Below are 12,831 nucleotides of genomic sequence, written 5' to 3' on the forward strand. Positions count from 1 at the left end.
GAACTTTGTGCTTTTATGGTTATTTTTCCTTATGCACCGAATAAAGCTGAATTGAATTGACTCACTTTCTCACATTCACTTGTGTACTGCTGATGTGGTGGTTGAGTTTTGTGGCTTTTAAATCTGTATTTTATTTCCGTATATTGTAATTTAAATTACGTTAATAATGCTACAATTGAGAACTTAAGATGTAGAACGCTGGAACAAATGTTTGATAACAATCACTTTTCATTTCTTTTCTTATGTTAAACGTCTATCATTCCTGTCCTAGATCAATCCTCTTGATAGGACGCTAACCTTCTCAAATGTCCTGTATGTTCCTCCGGACACATCAAGTGGTCTTATAATAAGCAGTATTCTGAAGTTCCCCATCTCCTGTACCTACAATATGACAATGCAGATGAGCCTGCAGACGGCCCTGCATCCCATAATCGGGTAAGTGCATTTAAAAGGTGCTGAATGCTGAAATTAAAAACTTTCACCTATAGACCCTTAATTATTTGTTGATTTGTCATTTTCTATGCTGTTTATTCTGTGCTCTCTTTGCCTTTTATCCTGTGCTCCCGTTTACTGCAATACTGCTATGATTCCCTCATCAGACTCTCCTGTTCCATCCTATGTTAATGTTGCTGGCATTTGTGTAGCGCAGCCTGTGGTAGTGTCACCTTCTAGCACTCCGGGTCTCGTCGGGGTGCCTCGGCACCTGATTCTGATTATTTCCACCACAGAGCGCAAGACATTTTGTGATGATATCTTGAGGTGCTTAATTTGTAGTGCCAGGGCTCTCGTTAAGAGGCCACTGCAGCTTGGACCGTCCATTGCTTGGCTCAAATTAAGCACTGATATCTTGTTGTTCATGTTTTGTTGTATAACATCCAACACTGGTTGGTGGCAGTGTCATGTTCAATGAGAAATGGCTGTGTCATTTCTGGTGCCAGATACGTCTGTCGGAAGTCCTACCAATTGCTTCACATGTAATAATCTTTTCGAGTCTCCCTTTGAGAGGGTCTTGGCATTACATTGCTGGCATATTTGAGCGGTATTGATGTGAGATGTTCTATTGAATGTGCTCTGTTCGATGTCTGTGTGTGATCTATCTTTCTGGCAAGTTCTGTTAGGAGGAGCGAAATTGCCTCATATATACTATATCTGAGCTCATTTGGATGTATGAGGGACAGTCGATCAGATGCAGACAGACTTATTGTGTGCTTCTATCAGTGGCCAACTGGTTAACAGCAGCACAGAGAGGCTGTTTACTTGACTGAGCACCAACAATGAGGAAGATGTTGAACAAATAGACACTCATACAAGTTAACTTAAGCAAAAGTAGCACAGAAGGTGTCCCCTACTGCTTATCTTTAGGGACTCCTTTATCTTTAAAAACATTGGGCTTGATTTACAAAGGTAAACTTACACATTTGTATAAGTGTAATCTTTTCAGTATTCACCAAATAATTAAGGGACAAAGGCATAGGAAGAGCATGATTTGACCATGATCAAACAATTCTGGTGAAGTAGAAGTACTGTACGAAAAGTGCTCTTCTGGACATGGTTAGCCCCCACCTTCTGCCTAGTAAACAATGTGATAACAGTGCACAGGGTGCTGCTGACCCATGCACACAAGGCTCTACACAACCAAGGACCCCCATATAAATTAACCACTGCCAGAACCTCCACTAACCATTGAGAAGACTATGCTTCGCCTCCCTTTCACACGTGCATACTCCCCACATCTAACGAAGAAGAAGTGGAGGATTCTCCTCCCCCCCCCATTACAGCAAAGACCTGGAACAGCCTCTCCATTATCCTCTGGACTTTCACCTAACTTCCAGACTTCCGAATGGTTCTCCAGACCTGGCTGTTCCAATAAGCCTCCAGGACCTGCAAGCGCCTGGATACACTATTGGATTGATTAGCCATGCTTTATAAATCCCGATTGATTGATTGACAGGGAACCTGTTAACCAGGCCCCCTGTGCCAGAGATCTTTCCTTAAACTGTACCTTTTGTTTCCAATTGGTATAACCCCTGGTACCTAGGGCATTGGCATTGAAGAGGGCCCCTAGTGCAGCAACACAAATTGTGATGCCCTAGGGTCCCCTCACCAGGGTTATGCACATTGCCATTGCAGACTGTGTGCCCAGGTGCAGACAAAACCGAAGAATCGACATGGCACACATCCTTGTGTGCTATGCCACAGACACTGCATGGGATATAGGTAAGACACCCCTACAGCAGGCCTTATAGTCCTAAGACAGGGTGAACAATATCTCCTGTGAGGACATATTTACATGAGCAGAGATGCCCCTGCAATATCGATGTCGATTCTTGGATATTGTAAGCGAACAGGGAAGCCATAAGGAGTACATGGATTGGACAATGATCATTACGAGTTCTCCAGCTCAATGATGGTTTCATTGTGTTATGGGATGTTTGGTACCAAACATCTAATCTCAAAAAACCTGCACTGATTCCAGTGTCAGATTTATTGATAATTGCACTGAGAGGACTCCTTAGAGGGTTCCTCTGAATCCTAGTAACCCTTAGTGTGGTCACCAAATGTTCTAAGCCAGCCTGTCACCAACAGAGAGAGCTCTGACCTCAGATGTTGAGAACAATGCCTGCCCTGGGCAGAAGTGTTCACACCGCCCCGGTCAGGAAGAGCCATCCATGGCGGGAAACTTCAAAGGCCTTACTACCTTTAGAATGCGACCCTGAGCCCCTCCTGATATAAGGAGCAGGTGTTTCCTCATATTCTTGCCCCTTTTGGCAGGAAGATAGGTGGAAAAACAAAGAAAGAATAGGAGGTGTGCCCCCTCTGCCAACTCCACCCCTCGGGTACTGGAAACAAGGTGAGGCACATTTTTCAGTGCCCACTAACTAGAAGTTGGTGGGACTTCTCCAATCAGGACTAGGGCTATGTCCCCCTCCCACAGGAGGTGGGCATAATAGTGGGTGTAGACAACCCTGTAACTCCCTTGTAAAAGCCCCATAAATTTGTATTTAGATGGCATCCCCAGACCTGAACAGTAGTATCCACAGACACAAGAAGAAGGCAAGTGAAGAAAAGCTGTTGGACCGAGAACTGCAGACCTCGTGGTGGACTATTGGTACAAACTCCTGCTTGCTGCCATGAACTCAACCATCACCATCCTTCTATTTTTATTGTCATTATGTGGCCTCCACAAACCCCTGAGGATCATCATAATTTTGCAAATTGCCAAGGAATCCTGTGCGATAGCAAAGCTATCTCCCTGCACCCACAGGTCTCCAAAAACTGTAGTCAAGTCCAGCGTCGTCCAGCTCCCCAGCCCGACAGATGGAACACTTGCTCTAGAGGGTCAGCTCGGCCGCTGCACTATGTTTTGAAGCTTGTTAAAAAATGGAAAGATAGGCTGCTCGCTGGTACAATGGTCCAGGGGAGCAATGCTCTACTCTATACTAGCGGTAGAGCCATGTCTTTATGGTTTAAATCTTTTATTGATTTTCAGAACAGATAAAGGAAGGGAGAACAAGACCCCCAGCTCCGAGGGACAATGTAATACGGACACCAAGTGTCGCGATTAATGGCATTACCAAGGCAATATGCACGGAGTGGGTCTGCAAGTAGGAACATTTTAAAAAGGCAGGAGAAAACAGCACAACAAAAGAAACCCAACATTACCACCCTCCATCCCCCCTCTCGTCCACCAAACAAAACAAAATGGAAAAGGGAAGAAAGGGATCATGGGACGTGCTGAGAATTATCGTGATCTGTTAACTTTATGGGAGGAGCCCTCCTGTGGGATTTGTGTGTCAGCAAGCCATAGGAGTCTAAGATAGCGGGGGCAGGTCAGCTCCCTGAAAACAGTTATAAGCAATGTTAGGAAGAGGCGCCACAGCTCCGGAAACTCAGACCCCGCCCGCCAGAGTGAGAGTTAACTTCTCCATTCCTAGTACTAACCAGAGTCTCTGTAGCCATCCAGAGTAAGGTGGGGGATGAGGGGAGCGCCAGTGCGCCAGTATATTCTGAGTGTCCGCCCCCAGGGTGATTGCAATCAGATGGCCCCTTCGGGATTTCAGAGGATACATCAACGGATTGGGTAGGCCCAAGAGGATGTAGGCTGGGAATTGCGTGTCAAGTTGAGAATCTATTTCGTCGAGGATTTGGGACCAATATGGTTGAATGCTGTCACAACTCCACAAAAGGTGTTCCAGGATACCCACCTCCCCGCAGCCTCTCCAACAAAGAGCGCTCTGTTGGGGATCGAAGTGATAGAGGCGCTCCGGTGTATAGTACCAATAGGTGACCACCTAAGTCGGTGTCTCAGTAAGGCCTGTATGGTACGCTCAGTGTCGAGCCCTGTAATAGATATTGTCCAACTCCTTATGAGTGAGAGAACGACCAAGCTCCCGTTCCCATTGCGCCCGCCCGCGTTGTATGTGAGTGTAGTGGTGGCTAATAAGTGTTTGTAAAGGTCAGAGATAAGCTTCTTGTCAGAGGTATGGGTAACAAGCCATTTCTCGTATGCCGTCAGGAGTCGTTGGGCACCAGGTTTAACTTGCGGCTGCAGAGCCCAATGTCTAAGCTGTAGGTAGGGTAGTCTTTCCTTTTCCGGGATGCCATAGTCTGTCTGAAGCTGCGGGAAAGGAATGATTCCCTCCAGGTCAAACAGGTGACCAAAGGATCTGCAAGGAGTGGGGCGCCAGTTTGGAAAAGCCTTAGCATCCATGCCGGGCTGGAAGTCTGGATTATTAAATAATGGCATTAGGGGGAGGGAAATGATGCCAGCTCGTGAGTGGTGACAGTGCGGTCCCAGGCCTCCATAGTCGTGCTTGTGATGTAGGATGCGTAAAGGTTTGGTGGCCTATGTATCTTGTGGAGGAAGGGTATTCCCTGCAGGGGCATTACTGCAACTGCCTGATCCTGAAACAACCAATGCTTCTGGGACTCGAGGCGGCTCCACTCCACTAGATACCGGAGCTGCAAGGCATAAAAATAGAGCTGTAAGTCAGGGATCCTCCCCGCTCCGGCGGCAAAATCGCTATTGCATGCTTAAACCTAGGTTTGCGGCCCTGCCATATGAAGTGTGCTAGGTCCGACTGGGTTTTTTTAATCCAGCCAGCAGGGGGATGAAGAGGGAGTGTTTGGAAGAGGTACCGAATTTGAGGTGATATGGTCATCTTAGTGGCCAGAATTCTGCCCAACCAGGAGAGTGTATGATGTTTTCACTGGCCCAATTCTTTGCGGATGTGGGTGCGAAGCCTATCGTAATTAGCGGTGACAGTAGCTTGAATAGTAGAGCCTAACTGTACCCCAAGTATGGGATCGTGGAGGCAGCCCACTTTATGGGATGTTCTTCTCGTATATGAGCCAGTGTGTTCGAAGTGAGAGAAATGTTAAGAGCGGTTGATTTGTCCATGTTAATTTTAAACCCCAAGGCCTGCGCAAAACCGTGTAATTCGATGAAGAGCACCCTCAGCGACTGGGTCAGGCTGGCAAAGGAGAGCAGGCTGTTGTCCGCGTATAGACTGATAGTATGGACATCCCCACCAAATTTGATCCCGGTTATGGGGGGTGGTGTCTGACCCGCAGCGCGAGTGGCTCCATGAAGAGCGCAAAGAGGAGGGGGGAGAGAGGACATCCCTGCCTCGAGCCTCTACTTATGGGTAACCGGGAGGATGTCTGAGCATTCACTCGCACGTGGCCTTGGGCGAACGATAGCAGTTTAGTATTCGCGCGCGCAGTTTCTCACCAAAGCCGAACCTCGCAGTACCTTTTCTAAATAGGGCCAATGCACCCTATCAAAGGCCTTCTCTGCGTCAATGGCCAATAACATATATTCCCCCTGTGTGCGAGAGGCTTTTTCAATGAGGTGTAGGACCCTTTTGGTATTATCACTTGTTTGACTTTGTGGTATGAAACCCGCTTGGTCTGGTTCCACCAGTTGAGGCATGTAGGGTGCTAGGCGAGTCACAAGTATGCTCGTATAGAGCTTGATATCTACGTTTAGGTGGGAAATTGGTCTATATGCACTGCAGAGTGTTGTGTCTTTCCCGGGTTTTGGGATGAGCACAATGGACACTTTCAGCATTTCCTCGGGAATGGCTCCAGTTTGTGCAAAGGTATTAAATAGATCTCGCAATAAGGGGGCAATTTGAGCACGGAAAGTTTTATAAAAGTCTGCTGAATAGCCATCTGGCCCAGGTGATTTGCCAAGCAGGAGGCGGGAGATCGCCGCAATGACTTCTTCTGTCCCTATGTCCTTATTGAGATAATCTGCTTGCGCTTTGGTTGAGAGCGGTTATTCGCGCAGCCTCTAAGTAGTCGGAACAGTGGAGTGCATCCAGGCAGTTGCTCGAGTAAAGTGCCTCCTAAAAGTCTCAAAATGCTTCCGCGATGGCCGCATCATCTGAAGTAAGCTCACCCCCGAGTATTGGATGGTGTGTACCCCTTGGCACTGCTCCGCTTCCCGCAGTTTGTGGGCTAGAAGACGACCACATCTGTTGCCCCCGGTGTAGTAGGAATGACGTAGACGGAGAGCCCCATACTCGGACCTTGTCTTGATCTAGTGCTGTGAGTTGCTTCCGTTCTGCACATAATTGGCGCAAGGCCCTGGCAACTCCAGTGCATTGGTGCATTTGCTCCAGTTCTGCAACCCTTTTAGTGAGCTCAGCTCTCTTGCGACTGCGTTCTATGTTACTGGCCGATGAGATGGCAATGAATTCTCACCGCAGGACGGCTTTAAGAGCAGTCCATTGCGTCGCTAGGGATGTGTCTGAGTTAGCCTTGAGGGCAAGATAATTTGAAATGGGCGCTTAAATTTGATCAACTGTGGAAGCCTGGTGTAGCAGTTAGTTGCGCAAGCGCCAATCTCACAGTGTTTGCTTGACTTGTGTGGGAACTGAAAGGTAGCCATGACTGGAGAGTGGTCTGATAGTGATGCGGTAAGAATTTCAGTGCAGCGTGGTGGAGCTGAGGAAGTAATCTAATCTGGCGTACGTCTTGTGAGCCCCTGAGTAGTAAGTATAGGCCCGACTGTGTGGGTCAAAGTGGCCCCACAGATCGGTGAGACCCAATTCCCGGACACGGCCAGCCCATCCTGAGATGGAGCCCCAACCTGGGTTGTGTGCTGACAAGATCGGTCGGTGAGGTTGTCAAATACTAGGTTCAGGTCCCCCCCCCCGAAGCACGTGACGCTCTGTGTTAGCCCTCGCCTCAGTGAGAGCTGCATGGAAGAATTTGTCCTGTCCTTCATTCGGGCCGTAAACGGAACCCACTATAAGGGAAACCCCTGCTACTAGGAACTGGTATGTAAGCAAACGGCCCGTAATCTCGGCTTCCTTTTGGAGTACTCTGCCCTGAAAGGAGCGGGAGACAAGGATGGCAACCCCCACTGACTTAGTGGAATTAGAGGAGAACGTTTGCCTGGGGAAGGCGCAGGACTTCATCCTATGGTGGTCTTTGGGAATGAGATGTGTCTCCTGTAGGAGGCATATGTCTGCGGCTGACTGTTCCAGATAGTGTAGAACTGCCCTGCGTTTGATCGGATTGTTAAGGCCCCAGACATTGAGTGTTAGGATTCTAAGTGGTTTGTGAGGCATCTAGCGTGTAGAAGAAGAACTAGCTATACCGTATCCAGCAGCAGCTCCACTGGTGTACATAGGTGGGGAGAGAGAGTCTCAACTCGCTGTCGGTATGGCCAATGATCTGGAAAGGAGGGGAAAATGGATGAGAGGAACCAGCCCCATAAAAAAAAACTGGAAAAAGAAAATCCCCAACCCTCCCTAACCCAAGAACAGTTTGAACAGATATAGTCAAAAAAGATAGTTTGTCGTCCCAGGACGACTGGTCAATCAACCAGTTGGGGTCCATAGCATGGCCAAAAGGAAGGGCACCCCCCGCCCAGCAGGGATGCATTGAGAGAGCCCAGTAAAGAAAGAAACTCCCGGGCTGTCACTTGGTGGTGGAGCAATCTCCTGCGAGGGCCTCTGTGGCTGCGGTCAGCGCTGGCTGTTGACTTCTAGCGATTTCCAATTTGGGCGGTCTCCGAGGACGGCGTCTTCTGCCCTGTCATTGCCATCCCGATGGGGAGGTCTCAGGCCCTGAGGCAGTGCTACAGTTGTCGTCTTCTTCGCTTGGTGTCGCCAGACCCAGTTGGCGGCAAGTGTCCACTAAAGAGCGGAGCTGGTGAAGTTTACCACTGCAGCGAAACATAAGACGAAATGGGTGCCCCCAGTAGTACGAGATCCCCTGCTGCCGGAGATGTTCGGTCACAGGGTTAAACTGCCGGCGCCTCTGTAGCGTGATCAGAGCCAGATCTTGGTACAGCACTGGGGAGTGTCCCTGGAATGAGATGGGGTGTAGGGCTCTTGCTTTTGTGAGGATGGACTCTTTGGTTTTAAAGTCTTGGACGCACACCAGTATGTCTGGTGGTGGAGCGTTGGGGCCTCGGGCGGCCCCACCCTGTGTGCCCTGCCCAGAACTATGTCAGCTCCGTGTATGTGCCGAAAGAGGTTGTTAGTGAAGGCAAACAGGTCCTGAGTGTCGTCTGAGGTTTTAATGCCATGGATCCAGATGTTGTGTCTTCGGGATCGATTTTCAAAGTCTTCCAGATGCTTCTGCATATCCACGTTCTGGTCCTGCAGCTGGATTACCTCTTGCTGGAGCATTGTCAGTTCAGTGGCAGTGGTGTAACTTTTCTCTTCGAGGGTGGCCACTCGCTCCTCAACATTGTCAACATCCCGGCGAATTTCTTTTATCTCTGCGGCAAATTCGTTTTTCACCAATTAAATATCTTCCCTAAGAGTGAGGAACAGCGACTCTAGGAAAGCCTTTGTAATGGGTTCGTCTCCAGCGTTCGTGGGGTGTCTTGAGGCCTCGGCTTTGGGTTGGGGATTGACTGTGAGCGACCGAAGATATCTTTCAGGGGTTTCACCTTGGTATTCCTGGATTTGGACATGTTCTCCCTCTCCTCCTAGGCGCCCGCTGGTGTGCCGTCAGGGAGGTAGTGAGCCGCACAAAAGGTTGTGAGTGTCTGCAAGGTGGGGTCCTTGTCCGTGGGCGCTAAACTCAGCCGAGCAGGTGTGGCCTCACCACGGTCTTCCCCCTACAACTTGGAGGACCACGGTGAGGGATGGTGCAGGCGTACTTATCAGGGCTCCCCCACTGCCCCAATGCACTCCCAGTCTCGCACAATGCCTGTTAAGTCACTAGTCGGGGAGTAGTGGGGTGTAGCCAGAGTTCCTCCCCCAGTGGCTGGCCTCCCACGCCGCAAATATACCAAGTCCCGCAAGTCAGGCAAGTGCCGCCACACTGGCCCCGGGCAAGGAGTGCGTGTTGTTCACCGTGCTTCTATGGCTCCCGCAGCGCTCCAAGAAAGTCCTCTCCGCCGGCTCCTCCGGGGACTCGCTTCCACTGCAAATGCTCCACCGGCTATTCTGGGCCCACTAGGTCCTGCTCCACGTGGGTGATCACCCACCACCAGTTGCAGGGGGGCAGTGTGCAGGAGGGGACCGCGTCAATCAGGTCCCCAAATGCAGGCGGTCAGGGCCAGCGTCGGGGCCCTGCCCCCAAAGCTGCGACCTCGCCCAGGCCCCGCCTTGTTCCTCGTCTCAGTGGCAGGCCCGCCTCTTACTCCAGGCCGGGGATCCGTGCAGCCTGGTGCATCCACAAAGCCACCAGGCCGCTAGCAGCACTCCACCCAAGCCCGGTGGCGCACCTCACCCCTCTTCCGGTGCGATCCTTTGGGACATCTGAGGGTCCCCAAGTAGGTATTCCGGTCCTCTGTGGCTCAGGGGCAGGGCGGGTCTCACTCGCAGCCACAGTCACGGGTCTATCGGGACGCCACACCCCAGTAGGTAGTCCCGGTGCCCGGGAAGGGTCACTTGGCGAGTCATTGGTTTCAAGGCGGCTGGGAGAGGAGCCGCCGGCCTCCATGGTCCAAGACGTGGGCCACCGTGGTGTTGGGGCCTCCCCGTCCCGGGGAGGCCAGGTGTGTATCCCCGCGGCCTCGATGGGGTGCCCGCCCCCCTCTCTCCGCTGGCCTTTTCTGGCTCAATACGGGTCCCGTACGCTCCAGGCCGGAAGCCGGGGTCACCTCAGGCTATTCGTGCCCTTTAAGGGCCAGGCTATGCCGATCCGGGCAGGCGGCGGGCAGGAGCCGAGAAAAGTGCGTTCTACCACGCCGCCATCTTGGCCACGCCCTCCCAGAGCCATGTCTTTAAAAGGTAGCCAGCTGGATGATTAAGTCTTGCCTTCATTTGTATGGAGCCAAGACAGAGCTTATGATTCTTGAGAGTAATTACCAGCCTTAAAGGGCCCTTGATTGGCCGGTCTGCCTTTGTCCTCCTCTGGGGGTATAGCTTGAAAAAACCCTGACCATGGATTACCAGGCTACCAGAATGTCTGTCTAGTGTTTTGAATCATGCACATGCTGCACAAGATTCTGCCTCTTCTCCCCCAGTCCTCTAGGAGGCTGGTAGTGCAGGCTCTGATCCTTTCTCACCTTATTCACGGCAATTTGTTCTACCTAGGTGCTCCCATAGCAGTGACTCATAAACTCCAGGTCATGCAAAATGTGACCGCTGGACTGCTCTTCGCTAATCAAAGGTATGATTCAACTATACAGGTTCTGTTTGACCTCTGCTAGTTGCCCATTGCCCAAAGGACTAAGTTTAAATATCTGTGTAAGGTGCACAGACCCTTTTATGTGAGTGGTCCTACACTCTCTCACCAACTGGTCACCCTTACGCCCCTAATAGGCTTCTTAGATCCTCCAACTCATTTTTAGTAACCGTCCCCACTGTCAGAAGGGCTCGAAGTTAAGGCCGGTCTTTGACTTTAACAATGCCAAGCTGTAGAATATTCTCTCTCTAGTCATTAACTCTATGAACACTTCGCTACACTGCGCTAAGCTTCTAAAAATCCCTTAAAACATGGCTTTTTATGAACTGATCCCTAGGTAACACTTCTGGCCTTGGTGTAGTGGTACTTCCGTCCGCCAGCGCTGGGATGCCTTTGGGTCGCCATGTGCTTTATAAATCCCAGAGCATAGCATAGCATATGTAATGTGTCTTATAACTTTTATGGGTTATACAATATTTAAATAAAAATCTTTAACTGATTGATTGATTGACTCCAGAGATCCAGCTAAGCAGTGGCACTGCAGCTTAAGAATGGTCTCTCTAAGGTGCCAGCCCCGGTGTTAGAGGTCTCTTGGTGTGCCATTACCCAGATGAACGTATTTAAAGCAGCCAGCCCACCCAGTCAGGGCATCCACAAACCAGCTGTGCTCCCATGGCCCCAGATCGTTTGTGATCTCTACTCTCCCTTAAGAGTTTGATGACTTGCCTGCAAGTCCGCCTTTGCTTTACTTTTCCAGGTGGCATCTTTCTTCATAGCACGCCAGCTACAGAGTCCCCTTCCTCCTTGCTCCTGGTCAAATCCTCGAAGTTCCTGATAACTTGGCCTGGGAACTTTGAATCTTGGCCCCTGAACCTTCAACTTTCTGAAGGTGAACCATATCAGAAATTGTATTGCCTTGATTTTACAACTGCTGTTTTCCTTCCATATGAAATGTATTGTGTGTAATTGCCCACAACTGTGAAAATTGCATTTAGTGTGATTTTTCTACATTGCGAAAGGTATTTACCTTGTAACCAAAGTTCCTGGTGTATATATATTAATATAAAAAGTAGTACTAATTCGGTTTCGACTTCATTCATTGAGTGTGTGTATCATTTATTTCCCCTGTGAGGTACAACAAATGCTTAGCACTACCCTCTGATTAGCCTAACTGCTCGCCCACACTACCACAAAATAGAATATATTATCCCACTTTTGCCTCTGTTATCCAGTAAGGGTCTCCTCTAACCTCTCTGTGCAGTGTATCCCTTTTGTAGTGCACTATATAGAGAGGTGGGTTTCCTACAAGTTCCATCACCACAGTGAAAGACTCCTTGCGACTATGACTATGAGACTAATAGGCAGATTTACTAACATTTTCCACCAGGGCCTCATTTACTACAATTTGATACAGGCAGCGGTGCATGTAATTTCTCTGCACTGCCCTGCGTCAAAAGAAAGGGGCAGGAATGCACTGTATCTATGAGATGCGGCTCATTTCTGTCCTCTCACACTGCACTGGTGCACAAATAGCTGCCTAGCGCCAATGGAGGCACCTGTGCACCAAGGTGCAAGAGTGTTTGCATTAAAATAAGGTTCTTTCTGTGGCGGAAGGGACCCCTTCCATCACAAAAACAATCCATGCGCCTCCTATTGGAACACATTCCAAGACTTATGCTTTACTGTAAACCTGGGATTCTGTCAAAAACTATGGGCGTTGAGTTGGAACACCCACCCATATGCCCATGGCATGCCCTTCCATGCCACTGTGAGGCAACACAGTGACTAGTGCTGCATTGCCTTACACCATGTCTATGAGACCATGAAAAGCCATGTAGGGTGGCTTTCGTGGCCTGGTATACATGATTGAAAAGCCTGCTCCACATCAGTGACATTAAAAGTGATGCTCCGGTGGCAAAGGCCTCTTGTGCACGAACCCCCCAGTTTGCATCACAAATGTGATACAAATAGGCACAAAATGCCTATTGGAATTTTATTTCCAGCGTTAAAGTTCCTGAAAGTAACAGAAAGCAGCACTTTGCACTGCTTTGCATTACTTTGCTTAGGGGGCATTCCTTAGGTGGTGCATGGACATTCCTGTACAACTACCCATGGTTTCTTATGCAAAGCCCAAACTACGAACTAAAGCGGACCAAGGTTTGCAACAAAAAATAACACCACTTTAAGGGTTTCTTTGACTTGGAGAAATGATTTTATTTCTTTAAA

General features: G+C 49.4%; 1 protein-coding gene across 1 annotated transcript in view; it reads left to right on the forward strand.

The window, feature by feature from the left end:
• Positions 1 to 276: 276 nt before the first annotated feature.
• Positions 277 to 12,831, forward strand: part of LOC144823830 (uromodulin-like) — a 288,380-nt gene continuing 275,825 nt past the window's right edge. Inside the window, exon 1 of the mRNA XM_078682691.1 lies at positions 277 to 435. Within this exon, the coding sequence (XP_078538817.1) occupies positions 389 to 435 (47 nt within the window). The 5' untranslated portion in view covers positions 277 to 388. The remainder of the gene's footprint in view (positions 436 to 12,831) is intronic.

The sequence above is a fragment of the Lissotriton helveticus genome, chromosome 3_1 (genome assembly GCF_964261635.1).
Source record: "Lissotriton helveticus chromosome 3_1, aLisHel1.1, whole genome shotgun sequence".
NCBI classification, from domain to species: Eukaryota; Metazoa; Chordata; class Amphibia; order Caudata; family Salamandridae; genus Lissotriton; species Lissotriton helveticus.